The following is a 23,328-nucleotide window of genomic DNA, read 5'->3' as shown; positions in this document are numbered from 1 at the left end:
ACCACATTTTAAGTTATTGTGATACCGCGCTTGGCCTTCTAAATAAGGGTGCATCTTATATGCCGTCAAATACGCTAATGAAGTAAGAGCTTCTTCAATTTTCTCCTCATCTGAGAGAATGTAGCCATCTTAATCTTATGCTCCTCCTTCTCAAGTTCCCAAATATTCTTAATAGATAGTTCTTTTTAGAGTCCCTCTACAGTACAAAGTCCGTAATTTGGACTCATTGGACTCTCAGCATGCTTTTTTCTCAGCGATTCCGGATTAGGGGTTTTTGCAGATTATAGATCATCAATTTAAATCTGGTAAGATGGCATGCAGAAATGATACAATTAAAAATATGAAATCATAATTTATGAAATAAAGAACAATTATGATCTAAAGGGTATCAAAATTTACAAAAAAAAATGCTTTATATTTATTTGTTTACTTTATTAAACATTTCTTTCAATGTAAGTTGTTTAAGATGCTTCCACAAAAAATTCAAATTCCACAAAAAATTCTTTTTTCTTGTGTCATATATAGTGGACTTTCCAATGCCATACTTCTCGCATAATTTTGAGACGGATAGGCCTTTACCAATTTTTGCAGTAATTCCACATTTTGTTTAATGGACATCAAAACATGCTTTCGCTTTGTAGATCCTTTGGCAGCTCCAGAATTGGAAACTCTTTCTGACATAATCGAAAGTTCAAGCTTAATTTTTATAAAATTGTTCTAACAGTCTGGAAAAAAACGATAAGCCGGATCCAATTAGAAGGAACAGCGCAATCTGCAACATTAACTGAAATGCCTTAGATAATTTTAGTTTACCTTATACTGTCCATTATACATAAAGCGCGCATGTGTAAATGCATTATGCGCATGTGCATTAAGTTTGTAGCTTTGAGGTCCGGATTATGGACGTCCGAAATTACAGACTTTTACTGTACTAACTCCTCCTTACCATTATCACACACATCCAGGCTCATGCACTTACCCAAAGAAACAATATTCTCAACTATAAGCACAGCCTCAAAGTCCATTTCAATCACTGTTTCTGACTACAAATTCCTGTTTATGGTTTCAAAACTTCTCACAATGTTTTGTCAACATGAGTTGTGCAATGGAAAATAATCAAATAACCTCTTTAAATCTTTCTTAAGAATTAATTCTGCACCAGAGGTCACTCCAAAGCATTTCTGAAACAGTAGAGTATTCTTCAAATTACCGATAATCTGCTGATCTAAGGGCTAAATAAGAGATTCATGTTAAGGGAATAAATTTTAGCGATAAATTCTAACTCTAGCAACACATGATCCTGCAAATTTGGAGAGTCAGGTAGAGCATTGTCCATTATGAAAAGGACCTTAAGAGGCATTTTTTTTTTTTTCGGTAAATTTCCTGCACTTGCCCCAAACACAATATTTAACCAATTGCTAAAATATTTTCTTATTAACCAAGCCTTGCTGTTTGACCTTCACATCACAGGCAACTGTGTTTCAGGACATAGTGTTTCTTAGAGGACACCAGGTTTTCGGTGGTAAATCAATAAAACCTTCACTTTCAATTCTCAGGTTGCATTACCATAACATAAATGAGTAAGGCCGTCTTCACTAGCTGGTACTCTGGCAAGATTTTCTCTTTTTACACAATATAGGTTCTGTCAGCAACTTCTTTTAAAACATACAATTTCATCATAATTAAAATATGCTGAAAAACAAAAATCTATGATTTTAGAAATTCTCTCTTTTCTTTGTTAATTCCTCAAACTCTTTAACAAAATTAGCAACATATCTTCTATCAGTACTCGCCTCCCTCTGCATATGTCACAATATTGTGAATGCCAGTCAAAAACAATTTCTCAGCATGCTTCAGTGCCCCTGATCTTTGGAAATCGATTTCATCCTCTTCACAACATTAGTTGATTTAGTAGTGTTGAAAACCTAATTTCAAAGAGTAGTACTAATCAGCAAGAGAGGACCTATCACCTACTGGGAACTGAATAAATTAAGACAATTGTCTACACCTGAACTTCACTTTTGTAACACCATAAAGAAATAACAATTCTAGGAACAGATCTCTAAGTAGAACATTATTAAACATAATCTAGTATTTAACTAAAATATATAACATAATCTAGTATTTAACTGTAAATCGAATTTGAGAATAAAATCAACTTTGTAAAATTTATCAAACTACTAGCATTAAATTACAAAATTTCTTGAAAGATTTATATTCTGCAATTAAAATAATCACACATATTTTAAAGATGATTAGTGACATTTTATTTCAGTTTTACTAACAGCTTTATGTTCTTTCTTTTATGCCTCGTGTCATTGTGTATTTGCTCAGCCCAGAGGTTTATGTTCAGTATCCCAAATTAAAATGAAAAGTAAAATCATAATTAGCATAACGCGTGAGTGCCAGATATTGGCATGGTTGGCAAATGTTGAAAATTTGTAGCATTTTGTTAGTTTGCTCCAGTTAGAATCACAGCCTCACGTAGAATTGCTGAGAGTTATACATACTGCAGTTGTACATACCCAGTTAACATACTGCAGTTTTCCAATAAGCCACTGAAGTACCACATATAACTAATGGTTTTGCATTGTTTCAAGTCTCCCTATTTGTAAGTAATGCAGAGGTGGTGTTAATACTAAATTTGATAGGTGAGAGGTACACCTTATAATTTTCAAATCTGGATTTTCCTCTTTTAAGATGCCTGCAACACCAATCTTCAAGCCTCCTACCATTACTGGTGCATTATTGGCACCATGTGCTAAGCAATTAGCCAGAGGAACTGCATTTTCTTTTAAAGTTTTAATAAAAGTCTGTTGAACTTCCTCCTACAGTGGGGGCAGAAAGTAAACTCAATTTCTGAAGATTCAATTTTAAAAAAAAACGACAATTAGATACCATTCTGCATCAATATAATTGCTTTGATTACAATTGCAGCTGTTTTTGTTCTTGCACTTGAATATTTCTCAGCGATTTCATTGGTAGGAAACTTTTTCTAAATAAAGCTGCTGCATGATCGAATGAATTCAGCAGCAGGTTGTGCTCCAGTAAAAAGGCAGAGAACAGGCATTCTGCATTAATAATTTTTTTGTCCTTTGTCCCTACAAAAAAAAATTCTTTTTTTTTTAAGTCCAAAAGGGCTTTGTTTCCGAAGGACTATTGTTTTGGTTTTGCGATTTTGCGTCGATTCACTACAAACGAAGAATCACTTTTCAAATTGTTACCACAAAGTATTATTGCCCTGTGTTATATTTAAAGAAATTAAATATAACACAGGGTAATGACAACGTTGTACAGAAAAAACATTTTTATTTCCAGCTTGCGAGTCTACGTATCAGAAATTCTAAAGATATGCTTATTTTAAAACTATTTTGCAATATTGCTGTTGAACTGAATTTTATGGTTTAAGTGCAAAGAATATGATATTTAATAAATAAATGTAATACACAAAGTGTTAAAAAAATGCCCCTTTGTAATTTAAAATCTGAAATATTTCAGATTTTCTTGAACTCATGTTACCCTTGTGTACGCATGTTTCAGAACAACATCTCTTCTGCCATGCGAAAACGAAAAAAACGCAACGACAAATGTTACACATTGCAAATATATTATATTTCCTTGATGAAACAATAGAAGGAAAGTTGTCCATACACAATTTTTAAAAAGGCCATGAGTATTTTACATCTTTTGCAGACATAACTAAAACAAAAGATCGCAGTTTTTTCTGGGAAACATGTGAAACTCGCAGTGCTCACTGACAAGATGAACAAAATAACGTCAATCTTGCTTTGTGATCATTGGCTAATATATGCCAGATGACCGAAAGCAGTGTTTGATTCTCACTGGAGAACTAGAACACAACATTTTCAGACTCTTTCCCACAAAGCAGAAGCTTGCTACATGTCACTGATGAAATGAAACTGGTTTTCCTTTAATGTATGTATCTAGAAAAAAAACCAAATGCTTTCAGATAGCAAAAATCACTTTTTGGGGTGCAAATAAGTATTAAGCCATGCTACATAACAATCATGAGAAATTTTAAGAATATGAGAAAGCTGGGAGAAATATGTTGTAAATCGGGATGACAGTAGTATGGTTGAAAATCAGAAGTTTAAATCAAGAGAGTTGGCAACTCTGATATAGTGTAACGTAGGCTTCTAGAAGCTTTACAAAGAATCGATCACAGAGCTCCCAAAATGTTTCTGGTATCACATGCATGCTATGGCTGTTATGTACTTTTGCCATCTCTGATAGTTGCAATTACTCGGCTTCATGTTCTATTGCTGCTGATATTTGATTTCTGATGCTTTGGAAGAGAATAAAGCTAGCTTCTAGTATAGCTATTAATTGTGTAATCTTCAACTACTATTCCATGTTTAACTTAATTTTGAGTGTTCTGTCTATGTGCACCACTAGTAGTTGTGGCTTATTTTGTAGCACAAGAGAGTGCCATTGTGTTCTACACAAATGTGTTATTTTTAGCCTTCTCATGTCACTGTTTCAGACAAAGTGATAATTTGCTTCACATCTGTTAGGATTACTGAACCAATTTAACATTACCAGATCAAGAGAAACCCTAGAAGTAGTGCCTCAACAAGTTATAGATCGTGTTGCAAGACAAGGGGCATCATTTAATCTTTCCCCCTCCCCCGAAAATGGCACGCTTCACTGACACTAAGATGTCTAATAGAAAGCTTCAGGTTTATCACAGACACAATGCGAGCATCAATGAAATCAGCAACTTTTTCCAGTGGTACAAGTTCGATAACAACCTTTTTGGAACAATTTTAGAGACTCAGATGTTGTTTTCTCCATTTGCAGAATTACAGAAATTCAACTCAACAACCACCATGCTTTGACAACAGGCAATAAGCTGGCACAAATGCACTGGTAAATTTTTGGGGGTCAGCCAGGCAGTGAGAATTACAAGTCTGATGTATTTAAAATTGCCCTTGTGAAAGCATACCCTGTGGTGAAAGACAGGGCAAAATTAGAAGCAGAACTGTTCAATAGCTATCAAATTAAGGTTAAAAAGTTGGCTGAGTTTATTTTAATGAAAATACAAGTTATTAACTTACTGTATGGGAAAAATTACAATGCAAATGTTAACCAAATAATATTGCCTAGTTGCAGCCTCAAATTCAGAACTTATAAATGAGTATGCTAGAGCAATTATTTGATCTTGCGGTGAAATTCACAAGTAGGCAAGTATCGATGAGTACACGCACATCGAAATATGATCAGAGATTGAGCGGCTATATTCATAGATCTATAACAGAAGAAAGACCATGATTTGACTGCAGTAGACACTTTAATAACCAGAAGAAATTTTCAATTCTCAATGATAGCAAAAGAGAAAAATCTGATGTATACACTAGATGACTTCCTCGTATGGAATATTAAATTATATGCATTTTTTCTTACATTTCATTTAAACTTATTGAATTGAATTAACTCTACTTTGTCGATAGCACATAAACCAAAATAGAATAAATGCACTCTTTAAAATCCACACAATTTTTTTACCATAGCGACACTCTGACGCTAGGTTCACATAACAGAGCTACATTTCATTCATTTTATAACTTCAACTTATAAACATATCGCCAGAACATATTGGCAAGATTGCCCAGTGAGAATGAAGCATAAAAAGCGCATGACAATAAGAGTATCCTGGCATAGTAAACCATATTATAACTTAGAATGCACAAAATTTATATCATCTGAAGAATTGTCAAATCGTTGCCACATGTTCTATTCAAATACAGTACAAAGTCTTTAATCCGGACATCCATAATCAGGAATGATCTATAATCCGGACCTCAAAGCTACAAACTTTCTGCGCATGTGCAAACGCATAATGCATTTACGCATGCGCATTTAATGTATAACGGATGGTATAAGCTAGGCTAAAATTATCTAACTATCTATTTCACTTAATGTTGCAGATTGTGTTGTTCCTTAATCCTCTAATTGGATATGGTTTATTATTTTTTACAGACTGTTAGAGCAATTTTATAAAAAGTAAGCTTGAACTTTCAATTACGTCAAAAAGAGTTTCCGATTATGGAGCTGCCAAAGGATCTACAAAGCGAAAGCATGTTCTGATGTACCACTTCCAATAGTGAAGAAAGTGACAGAGAGGTTATTGAAAATGAAAAAAATGTCGATTGACAAGTTAGACGGTATTCTCCACACAGCAATTACAGGACTTGAACAGTGGAACTGAACAAGAAATTATGTCTGTTTATAGAATTAAAGAGAAAGTATTAGCACAAAAAACGAAGCAACTTAAACAACTTACATTGAAAGAAATGTTTAATAAAGTAAACAAATAAATATTAATCTTTTTTTTTTTTTTTTTTGTGTGTGTGTGTGTGTGTGTGTAAATTTTGATACTTTTTACATCATAACTGCTCTTTATTTCATAAATTACGGTTTCATATTTTTAATTTTATAATTTCTGCATGCCATCTTACCAGATTTAAACTGACGATCTATAATCCGGAAAAAACTCTAATCCGGAATCACTGAAATCCCGACGATTCCGGATTAAAGACTTTGTACTGTACTAAAATAAATCTAAAATGATGTATAAATAAAATTAAACAAACAAAGAAAGAAAACAGTTTTTCACAGACGATTCAGTATTTCTCATTCAATCAATTCCATTCTCACTTCGTGACAAGGCCAAAATACATAAAAACTCAGAGTATCTATATTAAAAATTACGAAGTAAATTTTAAACACTTACTTCCTCAAATAATTTGCAGAAAGGATTAAGCATGATTTAATTCCCAATAATAAAAGAAGGCATTATCATTTTTGTTGCGAAGCTTAGTTTCTCTAGATTGGCAACAAATCCACTATTCTGCAAAGTTTCAAATGTAAACAATCAATGGCCGCCGTAAAAAAAGGCTTAGCAGCACTTAAACAACTTTAAAATTGTTAATAATTGATAATAATATACTTGAGTAATTGTTAATAATACACTTGAGCAGAGTACTTAAAAATGTGAAAACCCTTGTCCCTAGCTTATAAACGATTCATTTTCTCAGCAATGGACCAAGTACACAATATTGCAACCGAAAGATGTTTCATTTAATTGTCATACACTTTCCATCTGTCCTCTCATCTGTGATGGATATAACCTGGAATTACAGTGAAGCAGGGGATGGAAAAGTTGCACCAGATGGGCTTGAGGGACTTTGAAGCATACAGCTAATGTGCTAGTGGAAAAGACATATCATGATTCAGTCAACTTCTATGAACTACAGAAAAATATTAAAAGTATCGAAATAATATAGAAAATAAAATAATATCCAAAAAAGAATATGAATTCAGTATAATTTGGGAAAATCTAAAAAAAGAAGTAGAAAAATTTATAGGTACAATGAAAGTGCACCAAATTTTGAGGGCCAAAACAGAACTTAATATACGACGTTGCAGAGTGTTAAGCTGTTTTCAGTGTATGCCAACTGATATTGATGTCTACTCTGACACAGATGATGAAATTCCTAGCAAAATTCTGAAAATAGTTGAATGTACTACAATGAAATAACCTTTGACAGAAGATAGCTTAATAAATACATAAGTGGTTGCAGAATTCCCGAGTCGGAAAAAACTCATCACTTTGTAAGGATAATTTTAGAAGAAGATGACTGTCAACAGGATGGAAGCAAAATGTATCATGGTGACTTCCTGTCTAAAACTGCAGACAATAATTTTTCATTTCCATCTCATAGAGACTTATCTTGGGTTTATTCTAGAGATATAAAACATGTGTTAAATGGCCCTATGCTTACCCACCGACATATTTACAGTACAAAGTCCATAATCCGGACTCGTCAGGACTTCGATTCCAGATTAGGGGTTTTTCCAGATTATAGATCATCAATTTAAATCTGGTAAGATAGCATGCAGAAATTATACAATTAAAAATATGAAACCGTAATTTATGAAATAAAGAGCAATTATGATCTAAAGGGTATCAATATTTACAAAAAAAAAAAAAAAAAGCTTAATATTTATTTGTTTACTTTAATAAACATTTCTTTCAATGTAAGGTGTCTAAGTTGCTTCGTTTTTTGTGCTAATACTTTCTCTTTAATTCTATAAACAGACATAATTTCTTGCTCAGTTACAAAGTTCCACTGTCCAAGTCCTGTAATTGCTGTGTCGAGAATACCGACTAACTTGTCAATCGAAATTTTTTCATTTTCAATAACGTTGTCTGTTACTTTCTTCACTATCGGAAGCGCGCATGGTAAACACTTTACTGGCTTTACATACACGCATAGCGGACGCGCGCTTCAAACACGCATGCGTAAGTTTGTGGCTTTGAGGCCCAAATTATAGATCATTCCGGATAATGGACGTCCGGATTACGGACTTTGTACTATATTTCTTTAAAGACTTGGATTTTAAATTTTTTCCTAATTTGGAGTAAACTGTTTTAAAAAGATATTTTTTTCCAGTGTCCATTTTCTAATTAGATATCTATTCTTGTTTAACTGTACTGTAGCATTTATTTAGAAAACTCTAAAATGTGAATTTTAGTTAAGACATTTGGTTACAGTGAAAGTGGTGTTAAAAGATGCTTAGTTTCATATCTCAATCCTAAATTTCAACAATATTCCATTGTGTGTCAACTCTGTGAGCAATGAAGACATAAATAATTTTTTCCTTGAAAATACTATTTGTCAGCAATCTCAGCCACAGGGTCGAATGCATTATAAACCATATAGGAATTATTTTAAAAATATTTCAGAAATAAAAAAAAATTTTTAATTGACATCTAAAAGTACCCCGTTTTTGGAGAATGACCCAAATAATGATTCGTCAGGCTGGCGTCAGGGATATAAAATATCAGTAGTTGTAAAATCAACAATGTTTCTATGTAGAATGTTTCGGTTTGAGATGCATACCAAACAGATATGCAGCTAGGGAGTCAAATTATTGATCACACAAATTTATGCTAAAATGACTGTTTCTTCAATAATGAGGTATTTTATTTAGTGCCAAAGTGAAATTAGGAATCAGGATTCTCTAAATGTTTTTTTACAGGGGAAAAAAATCAAATGTGCATGCCTAAAGCATCAAAACAATTACTAAAATAATGTTCATCGGAGGATTTAAGGTTTGGATTTTAGATTATTCTGGATATTGGATGTCTGGATCTCAAACATTGTACTGTATTTCTAAAAGGTCAAAACAGTGAAAGCACCAAGGCCAACATGAATCTGATCAAGCACTATTATAAATGCACTGCTACAAGAAATTAGTATTCTGTAAACTATTCTGTAAAAGTTGAGCATTTGGATATTGTATATAATAAATTTAAATAAAGTACAAAATAGCAGCTGATAATGATTTTAAATAATGTAAAAGATAGCATAGCAAGTTTATGTAGTTAAAAGTTAGGCTCTTAAGAAAAGACCTAAGCTTTAATGAAAATTAAGCCCAGAACGTCAGTACACTCTTAATAGAGGATATCATGCAGGTCTAGTGCGTGTGTTATCAGCATTTAGGATTTCAGTTAGCATGTAGTTTAAGGTAAACTGCACATTTTCACACAAACTTACATATATTACTGCAGAGCAGGGGTGAGAAATTAATTGTGAAGAAAGGGCAAAGTGTAAAAAAACATTTTGATGAATTGAAAACTATAATCATTAAATATTGCTTGCTAAACTACTTTTCCTACAGATGCCTAAAAGAAGATGAGATTGAAATAAAAATGATGACATGAAATTCTTCCATAGAAATTGAAACTTCAGCAAAAATTTTGATTTAGTTAAGATGGTAAAAGTATATTTACGGGTACCCCTTGGCGAAAATTGGCGATACATGGATACAGTCAAAAGTCTTTAATCCGGACTCGTCGGGACTTCTGCGATTCTGGATTATCGATTTTTCCGGATTATAGATCATCAGTTTAAATCTGGTAAGATGGCATGCAGAAATTATAAAATTAAAAATATGAAACCGTAATTTATAAAATAATGAGCAATTATGATCTAAAGGGTATCAAAATTTACCAAAAAAGAAGCCTAATATTTATTTGTTTACTTTATTAAACATTTCTTTTAACGCGCGAATGCGTAAAGCATACCTTACGCATAGCCGAAATTAGAAAATTGCAACCAGAAAACTATTTGATTTGTATTCGTGATATTTATAATGACGAAGAATTTGATTTAAATCATATCAAAGACGGAGTACATCGAAATTAAATACTACATTTAGTAAGGAATTATAAGCCGAATAAAATAAAAACATCTGCCCTGAAGATAACGATAGTGTTGACAAATCAACTTCCAGTTCACTGCGCGCCACGACGTCCCGACCCCCGCGCAAAGCAGCGTGAAATTGATAAAAAGATTTCGGAACGGTTAGATAAACAAAGAATATGCCTTTATCCATTTTTTGTAGCAATTCGTTTTTTGTTTGATGGACATCGAAACATACTTTCGTTTTCTAGATCCTTTGGGAGCTCCAGCATCGGAAATTCTATTTGACATAATCGAAAATTCAAGCTTACTTTAGAAAATTGCTCTTACAGTCTGCAAAAAATAATAAGCCGGATCCAATTTGAAGATTAAGGAACAACGCAATCATCAACATTAACTGAAATAGATAATTAGATAATTTTAGCTTTCCGTTATACATTAAACGCGCACGCGAAAACGTATTCTGCACTTGCGCAGACGCATATGCGCAGTCGTAAATGTCTTGGGCGCACGAGTAAAACGCCTATGCTCATGTGTCAATGTGGCGCATGCGCAGAAAGATTTTAGCTTTGAGGTCCGGATTATGGGTGTCCGAATTAACGACTTTTGACTGTACCAAGTTTGTGCAATTCTTTGCCTTATTTTGGCTTTGTGTAGCGGCGATTTTAGTGCCAAAAATCACCGCAACACAAAGACAAAAATAACAAGTCAAAGAATTGCACAAACAGGCATTGCACACTCCTTTTATCCACGTACACATAGATCTATTTTCACTTAAAAAAAAACGTCAGAGAATTGTACAAACTTGGCACCATGCACTCCCTTGACTTGGCAATAAATGAAACAACTTTGCGATAATACAAGCGGTACCCTTCAGTCTACTCTAACTGTTCAGACATTTAACTTCACATTTTGTAAAAGTTGCCTTGTGTTGTAAGTTTCCAATTTTAAATATTTAGAAAGACATTAAAGACCTTTATTGCAATTACTTAAATTCTGCTGGGGATAAATGTAAAGAATTTAATTCTAATTAATTATTTAAAATTTCAACCTTTACTATGATTTTCCTTTATATATCATTCAGCACAGTGGCATAGCGAGGGTGGGCAAGGGGGTGTATGATGCCCCGGGCGCCGCTCGCAAAAGGGTGCCAAATGGTCTCCAAACAAGATTTTCATCATATCACTGCGTTTTTTGGGGGGAAGGGGGGCGCCAGTTATGCTCGCTACTCCATGATTCAGTAGAATGCAAATGAGTAGCCAATATTTAAAGTAACGGTTTTAGATTTTTAAAACAGAATGTGTTTCTGGCATTGCATGCATGCTACAGTTCTTAGTTTCCTGCCAGCTCTGATAGTTTCAGTTATTCAGCGTTTTATTACTGCAACATTTACTTTCAGACGCTCTAGTTGAGTAGCAAGCCTGCTTCTAAGTTTAGTAATTAACTGCATAGTGTTTAACAACTGTGCCACATTTAACATAAATATGATTATTCTATTTAGTTGTATCATCACCAAGTTGTGGCTTATTTTGTAGTACAAGAGAGTATGTATTCTAAATTATTTAAATAAAAAGGTTATTTTAATGTTCTTACGATGTTGTTATTGTTTCAGACACAGTGATAATTCACTTCTATTAGGGTTATTGGACCAACTTAACAGTCCCAAATCATGTGAAACCCTTCTACATAAACTGTTTGCCAGCTGCATATTTGCACAGATCATGCACTCTAATTGAGGTATTTTTATAATTCAAATGTTTTTGAGCTCAGACTTTTAAGATTCACAATTCTATATAAGAAATAAACATTTGCATTCAAAATATGTTGCCACAAATTTGATTAAACACATACCAAGCTCCAAAATTATTACCCTATATGTAACAAATAAATAAGAAAAACAATACACTATAACAACAATACAAAAAAATGGTATCCAAGAAGTATTTTAATAATTACAAAAATTTAAATCCTCATAGATACATTACCTATTTTAACAATAATGGGTAATGTATCTATGACTTTAAAAAATAAATTTAAAAAATGTATAATTTTACAAGGACTTAAAAAAATTATTAACTAGTTACTTAAAAATTATAGAAAATTACAAACAAAAATTTTATTTTTAGCAAGCTAGGATTCAATACTCACAATTCAACTTCAATGATCGCAGATTTTCGGCCATGTCTTATGAATTCAGAGAACCGAGCAGCTCGTCCTGTATATTGAGGTTTCCCAGCAAGACCCAAACATATTGCACTCATTAAGGAAGACTTTCCACTCCCATTTAATCCAACTACAAGGTTAAGACCACTTTTGGGATATATTTCTACATCTTCATAAGTCCTGAAAAAAAAGTAATTTAAAAAATTGTTTGATTAATCGTTTAATTTAAAATTACTTTATTTAGGTTTATTTTGCGGGAGAGAAGATTATGAACAATATTTATCACACAGACACAAAAAAAAAACGGCTGATCTTTGGAATATGGTAACTGGTAGTTTGGGGACATTTTGGAGGCGATAAAGGTTACTACCTAGGACTTTGGTAATAATGTGAGAAGCACTCAGTTCCGATTACGCATTATTTTGTGTGAGGGAAATGAGAGATCATGAGATATGTCATGTGACATTAATGGACGAATTACAGTTGTTTAATCGGAAAAGGGGGGAAATCTGGAAATTTCGTATTTAGCTATATTCTGTGTTGTGTGAAACGCAACATTTATGGATGAATTACAGTTCTTTAATCGGAAAAGGGGGTTAATTTGGAAAAGCTTCATTGTGTGTTATGTGAAATAATGTTGATTAATTTTCGGATTGCATGGCGCTATGTAAAGTGAATTCTAAATTTTTAATGCGTTTATCTGATAATAATAATAAGTTGAGATTGTGTGAAAGGAAGGATATTACAGTTAAGTTTAAATGGCGGTGCAAGAAATATGGTGAAAATGGACATTTTGTGAAAAGGAGTGTAAGGAAGGGTACGTGGTTTGCTGAAAGTAGTTTGAGTATAGGTGAAATTTTATTAATTTCTTAATACTTGGTGAATAGACTTCCAGTTGACTACTGGATTTAGGATTTAGAAATTAGCAGTAGTACTGCAGCCACGTAATGAAGATTTTGAAGAAGATTAGGTAAGTTAGTATTTTTAATCATTTGAGGATATTATTTTTATGCATTGTTCTAAATGTAAGGAGTAAATAAATTAATGTGGTATTATTGGAAAATTGTTATTGGCAATGATTTAGTTTAAAGTAATTAGGATTGTAATCTAATTTTTATTAATTTAATGTATGTGCTTATTTATATTTTAAGTAGTGTTTTTTAACTTAATTATATTTTAATTTAATGATCGTGATTTTGTGAGTTATATATTTGTAGTATTTTGGAATACGTTTGAGTAGTATACGTTGAGTATTTTCATGCACTTTCGTGAAATTTTTCTAATTTATGAGAAAAAAGCAGTGTACATGGATATAGTGAAGAGTGTGCGCAATGCCATTTTTGTGCAATTCTGGAATGTTTAAGTAAAAATAAGTCGATGTGTACATGGTTTAGTGATATTTTAATTAAATGATAGTTATTTTGTGAATTTTATGTTTGTAGGAATTTGGTATACGTTTCAGTTGAAGTAAACGTGAGGGAAATAATTTAAATATTTGACACTAAGAATTTGTAACTATTTTTAATGTTTGCATATAAATTCGTTGCTGACATTTATAATATAATAGATAATTTAGAGGTAAAAGTTTTTGGATATTTTATTTATTTTATACGTGGAAATGTTCATCCTTGGAAAGGGTATATACTTTTTCGCGATGAGGTAATTTCATATGTGTGTTTTTTAATGGATTTAAAGATTCACAAAATTTTCATGCATTTTCGAGAAATTTTTCTAATTTATGAGAAAAAAGCAGTGTACATGGATATAGTGAAGAGTGTGTGCAATGCCATTTTTGTGCAATTCTGGGATGTTTTTTTAAGTAAAAATAAGTCGACGTGTACATGGTTTAGTGATATTTTAATTAAATGATAGTTATTTTGTGAATTTTATGTTTGTAGGAATTTGGTATACGTTTCAGTTGAAGTAAACGTGTATGGAAATAATTTAAATATTTGACACTAAGTATTTGTAACTATTTTTAATGTTTGCATATAAATTCGTTAGTGACGTTTATAATATAATAGATAATTTAGAGGTAAAAGCTTTAGGATATTTTATTTATTTTATATGTGGAAATGTTCATATTTGGAAAGGGTATATACTTTTTCGCGATCAAGTAATTTCATATATGTGCTTTGGTACTTACGTATTATGGCAACCAGGTTGGCGCAATTTGTAAGTTTGAGTAAAAAAGTATGAATAGAAAGAAAATGTACATTTATTAATTACAGATAATTTTTAATACAGCTTTTTATATTATTTTGTTTTAAATATAAAATAGCAATTAAACCCTTCCGGTTTCGAATTTGAATAAATTGCAGAATTATTTTTTTAGCGGAAATCTTTTGTCTATTGCTTTTAGCACTGATTGAAAACCGTCTTCGCCATTAACAGCTTGAGCTTGGCGCCATATAAATTCGATAAGGTATGAGGTGAAGATGATGACGGGCTGTTCCTCTCTGTTTTTTGTTGTGCCATTTGGCTGATCCCCACATGGGCTCTACATGTTGTGTGTGAACGCCCGTGTTGGGATCCACAAAGTTATATTTGTGAATAAGAGTTCCATGCAGAAATCCAGCATTTTAGAACTCACTTGTATTGTATCCTTTCTAGCAATACGAATAAATGATGCTTCCTTCCTTGATATTTTCGCAAATTTTTTCCATGAGGGTAACAGCGCTTTTGTTAGGTACAGTAACCAAAAAAAGTCTCTTTCTTTTCTCGGCAAATTCCGCCGAAAACCCATTGCTGTGGTAGTACACGCCCAGTGTTATTTTTTCTTTTTACAAATAAACTCTTTTTAAAAAACTACGTATAACACGTAGGGTTGCTGTATGTAGGGTCGCCAAATTTGACGATTTATGCGAATTTTGGCCTGGTTGCGTTAATACGTAAGTACCTGTGCTTTTTATCGAGTTTAAAGATTAAGAAAATTTTCCTGCACTTTCGTGCAAATTTTTGTAATTTATGAGAAAATAGCAGTGTAGATGGATAAAGTTAAGAGTGTGTGCAATGCCATTTTTGTGCAATTGTGGGATGTTTTTTTAAGTGAAAATAAGTCGACGTGTTGTGTATGTGCTATTCTGAAAAACGCGCAAGGAGTTTGCGATTGTGCACTTTTTCCCAATTTTGCAGTTAATATTTGTCAGTTTTGTCAGTCATTTTGCAGTTAATATTAAGTTATAATTTCAGTATCATTTATATCAGTGCTTTCATCTATAGCAATGGAGCAAAATTGAAACTAGCCAATCTTTGACTCAAATTGTGATGTCAAATTTTTATTGATGTCTTTGATTCTAGAAGTCACCATTTTTCGAGATACGCTTAGAGTCTCAAAATTATTTTTCTTGTCTGGACATAAAACGTCACAAACCTGGAACATGCATTGTTTAACGAACTCCCCATCACTGAGAGCTTTATTATTTTTAGCAATACTGTATGCTACAATGTAACTTGCATGTGTAGTTGCTTCTTGAATACTGTTTATCTTCTTAAAAAAAAATTGTTGGCCTGATAATATTTTACAAAGACTTTCTGCATTTTGTTTTCTTTCATAGTCAGACATTCCTTCCTAATCGGAATTCTTATGCTTAGATGTGAAATGACAGGAAATGTTATACTCTTTGAAAACTGCTACAGCTTCATTGTAGATGAGGCACACTTTCATAACTGTAAAAAAAATATTTTCAGGTCCATTCATCATTAAAAGGATGCCACTCTGAATCAATTTTACATTTTTTAGTAGCCATTTTGGGGTTAAAATATTTTACAAACAACCCAAAAACAAGCACTAGCTACGCTATACTTTTAATAATTTCACCACTATTCACAATGATGGCTATATGTCTGCAATCTATCCATATGCAATCAATAATATTAGAACTCGTGCCAAAAGAAAAAGCCACTGGCTGGAGCTTAAAATGCGCAGTCTGCCACATGTGAGGTCTAATTCACCTATATTGAATTCCCATATGTCTGCTCCCCGAGAAAGAGATAACGCTTTTTGGTTCCAATCTACAGCTATAAAACAAAGAACTTCTGCTTTTAACACTATACCGATTTAAAGCTGTCTGTGCTTGCTATTTCCGTCGATTTATGTTTTGTAGAACAAAGATAGAAAAAGTAAAAAGATCATCAGACCTTTGAAGAAAAGTCAGAAAAAATAATATGTAAACAAAGTAGAAAGGGAGATGGATAGATAATACAGATTTCTTTTAACGTGCCTCAGACCAGCAAATTAAAAATCTTGCCCGCGGGCCATAGTTTGCCCATCCCTGATCTATTCCAATGTGTATCTTCCTCATGTGCAATTTAATTTCATAAGAACTGAAAGCATTAGCAAATTTTTACCAATTAGCAAATGCATAGAAATAATGAATTACCTCCGTTTCATTTCTCATAAAAATCTAGCAAACACATGATGCAAAATCCAGTTGTTATGCCTTGAGAATGTTTAGTGAGGAAAGAATTACCCTTCTTCCCGAAGAAGGGATACATATTTGCATTTGCTCAAATTGGTCTGAAGTTTATGTTAAAATAAAAATAGCAGCCATCTCCACCTTCTCTTAGAAGTGAAAAGGGAGATTAATAATAATTAAAGAAATGAAAAATCTTCTTTCTCTGAGTTGAATCCGTATTAGCTTACAAACTTGGCAAATGCTTGCAGCAATCGTGAATCAGAGGTGATATTTTTGACGATATATCAATGAGTACTAGCTAATACATAAATACCCTAAAGCATTTAAATGTTTTTTTGGTTGATCTTTACATTACGTTAACTTGGCAATTTTTTGGCGAAAATTTGGCGACCAAGTCTCCTACAGCAACCCTCTATTTTTTTTTTCCTGCCGCCATTTTGTCTTCACGAAGTAAAGACATGTTTCTTTTCTTTTATCTACTGAACACTTCTTCCAACAATCTACTAGCCGAATTACACTTATGCTAGAAATTTTATCTAACAAAACTGTTTAATCATGACAAATATTCACTGCAAAATTCGGAAAAAGTGCACAATACCATACTCCTTACGCATTTTTCAAAATAACACATACACATAAACCATGTACACGCCAACTTATTTTTACTTAGAAAAACATCCCAGAATTACACAAAAATGGCATTGCGCACACTCTTCACCATATCCATGTACACTGCTTTTTTCTCATAAATTAGAAAAATTTCACGAAAATACAGGACAATTTTCTGAATCTTTAAACCCGGTAAAAAGAACATATATGAAATTACCTGATCGCGAAAAAGTATATACCCTTTCCAAATATGAACATTTCCACATATAAAATAAATAAAATATCCAAAAACTTTTACCTCTAAATCATCTATTATATTATACACGTCACCAACGAATTCATACCGCAAGCATTACAAATACTTAGTGTCAAATATTTAAATTATTTCCATGCACGTTTACTTCAACTAAAACATATACCAAATTCCTACAAACATAAAATTCACAAAATAACTATCATTTAATTAAAATATCACTAAACCATGTACACGTCAACTTATTTTTACTTAAAAAAACATCCCAGAATTGCACAAAAATGGCATTGCGCACTCTCTTCACTATATCCATGTACACTGCTTTTTTCTCATAAATTAGAAAAATTTCACGAAAATGCATAACAATTTTCTGAATCTTTAAACCCGGTAAAAAGAACATATATGAAATTACCTGATCGCGAAAAAGTATATACCCTTTCCAAATATGAATATTTCCCCGTATAAAATAAATAAAATATCCAAAAACTTTTACCTCTACATTATCTATTATATTACAAACGTCACTAACTAATTCATTCTGTAAACATTACAAATGATTACAAATACTTAGAGTCAAATATTTAAATTATTTCCATGCACGTTTACGCAAATTACTTTACTTCCACCTTACATTTAGAACAATGCATAAAAATAATATCCTCAAATAATTAAAAATACTAACTTACCAATTCTTCTTCAGAATCTTGATTACGTGTCCGATAAACTTTTCTTATTTCTGTTTCAGGATCTTTAAAATCATACTTATAGTTCACACCAAGGTACCAGGTAAAATAAATAACTTAATAAAACATCTTTACTTCTATCTCGCACAACCTTAAAGAAACACTTATTACTACACCTTTCAATCCCACTAAATACCCATTTCGAATTCACTTTAGTTAGGGCCATGGGATCCAAAAATTAACGAACACTGTTTCACACAACACAGAATAAAGCCAAATACAAAATTTCCAGATTTTTTCCCGATTTCCCCCCTTTTCCGATTAAAGAACCGTAATTCGTCCATTAATATCACATGACATATCCCATGATCTCTCATTTCCCTCACACAAAATAATGCGTAATCGGAACTGAGTACTGCTCACATTATTACCAAAGTCCCAAGTAGTAACCTTTATCGCCTCGAAAATGTCGCCAAACTACCAGTTACCATATTCTAAAGATCAGCCAATGTTAATTTAAGAAACTGAACTTTAGAGTTAACTAACAACGAAAAATTATCTCTCAAACTACGATAGTAACAATGTTTGGTACTTCTCCATTTTGCCAGCGCAGGCTATAAAAACGCCAGTAATGGTACAATTGATGCCGAACAGAATATCGCTGGTAACTTTTTACACCTCACTTTCAAAACAAGTCGCAGCCATTTCTTATCAGATTGTTTCTTTCAATACTGGCATACAATTACATAGAATTTTTAACAGATAGTTCAATTTAATGCCCCTAGGCCATTCGCGGTAATTAAGAAAATTAGGATGCAATCACACCGCTCACCCAAAGGCAAAAATATAGAAAAGACAAAGTCAAGGGTTAAATTCATCAATTCTTATGAGAATGCACTAGCGAAGTAAAGCAGTGTAGTTTTACATAATTTCTGAGTAAGCTATTCGTACGAATTGAAATAATTCTTGCATTTACACTTACATTCCAAATAAAGTTAATCTTTGGATTATGGTAACTTGGCGATTTTTTGGCGAAAATTTGGCAACCAACCCTGCTAGTTTTGTTTTGAACGCCATTTTGTTTTCACGAAGTAAAGGCATGCTTTTTATTTTCAATCAACATTTTTTCCAACAATCCGCTAGCCGAATTACACTTATACTAGAACTTTTATGGAACAAAAATGCTTAATCATGACGAAGATTAGGTGCGAAATTGGGAGAAAGTGCTGAATCGCAAACTGCTTGCCGCATTTTTAAGAATTGCACATACACGGTATCATCCATGTACACGTCAACCTATTTTCATTTAAAAAAATCCTAGAATTGCACAAAAATGGCATTGCGCACACTCTTGACTTTATCCATGTACACTACTAAAGTTCTAGCTAGTAACTTTTATCGCCTTACCAAAATGTCGCCAAACTACCTGTTACCATATTCCAAAGATTAGCCCAAATTAAAATTTAACTTGAAATTAATGTAGATAATTACTGAGAGAATTAGATTTTTGGGCTGATCTTTAGAATACGGTAACTGGTAGTTTGACGACATTTTGGAGGCGATAAAGGCTACTACCTGGGACTTTGGTAATAATGTGAGCAGTACTCAGTTCCGATTACGCATTATTTTGTGTGAGGGAAATGAGAGATCATGGGATATGTCATGTGATATTAATGGACGAATTACGGTTCTTTAATCGGAAAAGGGGGGAATTTGGAAAAATATCTGTGGCTGTATATTATTTTGTATTAAGCTTCATTGTGTGTTGTGTGAAGTAGGGTTGAATAATTTTGGGATTGTAGGGCGCTGTCTAAAGTGAAAAATCGTATGAATGTTTGGAAGATGAAGGTTTTAAACATCTTGCTGTGAACCACAAATATTATTTTAAAGATCCGGAAACAGGTGCACATACCAATACAATAGAGGGCACGTGGAGTGCTATAACTCGCGACATTCCGAGGCATTGTGATAAAGAGAATTTTGCTTTTTATTTAGCGGAGGAACTGTGAAGGAAAAATTCGCAGAAAAAGTCGTTCAATAATTTTATTGAATACATAATAAAAGTGTATCCACCATGTAAGCAAGATTCTGAAGAAGATTAGGTAAGTTAGTATTTTTAATTATTTGAGGATATTATTTTTATGCATTGTTCTAAATGTAAGGTGGAAGTAAAGTAATTTGGTATTATTGCGAAAATTGTTATTAGCAATGATTTAGTTTAAAGTAATTAGGATTGTAAGCTAATTTTTATTAATTTAATGTGCTTATTTATATTTTAAGTAGTGTTTTTGAATTTAATTATATTTTAATTAAATGATAGTTATTTTGTGAATTTTATGTTTTTAGGAATTTGGTACATGTTTTAGTTGAAGTAAACATGCATGGAAATAACTTAAATATTTGACACTAAGTATCTGTAATGTTTGCGGTACGAATTCGTTGGTGACGTTTATAATATAATAGATAATTTAGAGGTAAAAGTTTTTGGATATTTTATTTATTTTATACGTGGAAATGTTCATATTTGGAAAGAGTATATACTTTTTCGTTATTAGGTAATTTCATATATGTTCTTTTTAACGGGTTTAAAGATTCAGAAAATTGTCATGCATTTTCGTGAAATTTTTCTAATTTATGAGAAAAAAGCAGTGTACATGGATAATATGGTGAAGAGTGTGCGCAATGCCATTTTTGTGCAATTCTGGGATTTTTTTTTCAGTAAAAATAAGTCAACGTGTACATGGTTTAGTGATATTTTAATTAAATGATAGTTATTTTGTGAATTTTATGTTTGTAGGAATTTGGTATACATTTTAGTTGAAGTAAACGTGCATGGAAATAATTTAAATATTTGACACTAAGTATTTGTAATGCTTGCGGTATGAATTCGTTGGTGACGTTTATAATATAATAGATGATTGAGAGGTAAAAGTTTTTGGATATTTTATTTATTTTATATGTGGAAATGTTCATATTTGGAAAGGGTATATACTTTTTCGCGATCAGGTAATTTCATATATGTTCTTTTTACTGGGTTTAAAGATTCAGAAAATTGTCATGTGTTTTCGTGAAATTTTTCTAATTTATGAGAAAAAAGCAGTGTACATGGATATAGTGAAGAGTGTGCGCAATGCCATTTTTGTGTAATTCTGGGATTTTTTTAAGTAAAAATAAGTCGACGTGTACATGGTTTATGTGTATGTGTTATTTTGAAAAATGCGTAAGGAGTATGGTATTGTGCACTTTTTCTCAATTTTGCAGTGAATATTTGTCATGATTAAGCAGTTTTGTTAGATAAAATTTCTAGCATAAGTGTAATTCGGCTAGTAGATTGTTGGAAGAAGTGTTCAGTATAAAAAGAAAAGAAACATGTCTTTACTTCGTGAAGACAAAATGCCGGCGGGAAAAAAAAAATAGAGGGTTGCTGTAGGAGAGTTGGTCGCCAAATTTTCGCCAAAAAATCGCCAAGTTACCATAATCTAAAGATCAACCGATTTTTGTAACATAGTTTACATGAGATGAGATTACTTGAGGTCAAGTGATATGAACCGGCGAATCAGCAATTTGAACCATGAAAGCATAGTAAATTTTTAAATTAACGCCTTTTTACAAATTTACTGTCTTTATTTATTGACTTTTTACAAAATTTTAAACGAAATCCTTAGAACTAACATTCGTTAACATTTTTTATTTGTGTATATTGTATGTTGTCGCCAATAAATTCTGCTTGGCAAGATTTGCGCCGGTGAAATGGAAAAGTACCCAATGTTTTGTTAACTTGGAAGCACTATCACACATATTATAATCTCAGGCTTTAGTCATGATTTCGATTTCAGAAGCTCGTACATAAACAGACTAGTGACATGGTTCTCGCAGTACAAGTTAGAAAAAAAAAAAAAAAGAAATACAAGTATACAAAAATTCATGCAAACAAGCACAATAAACAATCTGTTCATATGTCTGTTGCACAATCTGTTCATATGTCTGTTGCACAATCTGTTTATATGTCTGTTGCACAATCTGATTATATGTACAATAAACAAAGCTCACTAAACAAGCTGTTTATATGATGGTATATTTGTGAGATTTAACATCATACACCATCTCAGTGAAAGTTTATATCACCTCAAACGCCATAACAAGGACTTTATATTCGTGAGAAAGCAAGGGTATAAAACGCTGCTAGAAAGAAAAAGAATAAAAACTTACATAAAATTTTTCATGGAAACACGTGTGATATGACCTCCACTGTAGCCAACCATGGTTATTAAATCTAGTATATTGCATAACAATCACATAAGAAAATAGCATTTAACTGTTTCATTTTATATATTCAAAGATAAATTTATACTCTTCAGTTCCATGGAATACACAGCATTTGTTTCAAAGAAGTCGTAGGAACTGCTCGTTTGTATATCGCCGCCAGCATATATTCAAGAAAGTAAACAATCCGTCCTCGACGTCGCCACACAAGCAGGAAAGAATAGTACGTATGAAACAAGAAGGTTAGAATAGAAAGAGGGAAGGTTCAACTCAACCGTGAATCTTCGCGGCCATGTTTCTACTGCCGCTGTGACTTGTGCAAGAAGTCTGGTTATTGCAAGGAGGTTAGAATAGAAACTTTTTTTTTTCTTTCTTTTTGAAGCATGTCATCTTATGTTGCATATGGATGCACAAATCGACTTTCGGAACTACTCTGATATGCGCCCTCAAGGCGCCAAATATTTTTGGCGAGAAACTCCACACTGCCATATTGCTATCTAAATTTTTTGTCTACATTTCGAACTTTAAGCCTAAAATGTCTCCTAAAACACGGTTTTCGAGAATGCAAAAACCACGTTTTGAACACACAATTTAAGCTAAAAATTCGAAACAAAAACAAAAAAATTAGATAGCAAAACCGTGAAGTTTCTAACCAAAATTATTTGACATGTACACAGTCATGTACACAGCGATATGTTTTAACTTAA

General features: G+C 32.5%; 1 protein-coding gene across 2 annotated transcripts in view; it reads right to left on the bottom strand.

Moving 5' to 3' along the window:
* The window catches only part of SMC5 (structural maintenance of chromosomes 5), a 265,998-nt gene extending 242,909 nt beyond the window's left edge, over positions 1 to 23,089 (bottom strand). Inside the window, exons 1-2 of one of the 2 annotated variants that reach the window (XM_085816785.1) lie at positions 22,568 to 23,089; positions 12,381 to 12,575 (exon numbers count right to left, since the gene is read on the bottom strand). In XM_085816785.1, the coding sequence (XP_085672911.1) occupies positions 12,381 to 12,575; positions 22,568 to 22,620 (248 nt within the window). In that variant the 5' untranslated portion in view covers positions 22,621 to 23,089. The remainder of the gene's footprint in view (positions 1 to 12,380; positions 12,576 to 22,567) is intronic. The other variant, XM_085816786.1, reaches the window with a different exon arrangement.
* Positions 23,090 to 23,328: the final 239 nt, after the last annotated feature.

Source organism: Stegodyphus dumicola, chromosome 5, assembly GCF_044657685.1.
Source record: "Stegodyphus dumicola isolate Sdum_Otavi_A_Nest chromosome 5, ASM4465768v1".
Taxonomy (NCBI): domain Eukaryota; kingdom Metazoa; phylum Arthropoda; class Arachnida; order Araneae; family Eresidae; genus Stegodyphus; species Stegodyphus dumicola.
The sequence above is the reverse complement of the archived record's forward strand: the minus strand, read 5'-3'. Positions and strand labels throughout refer to the sequence as shown.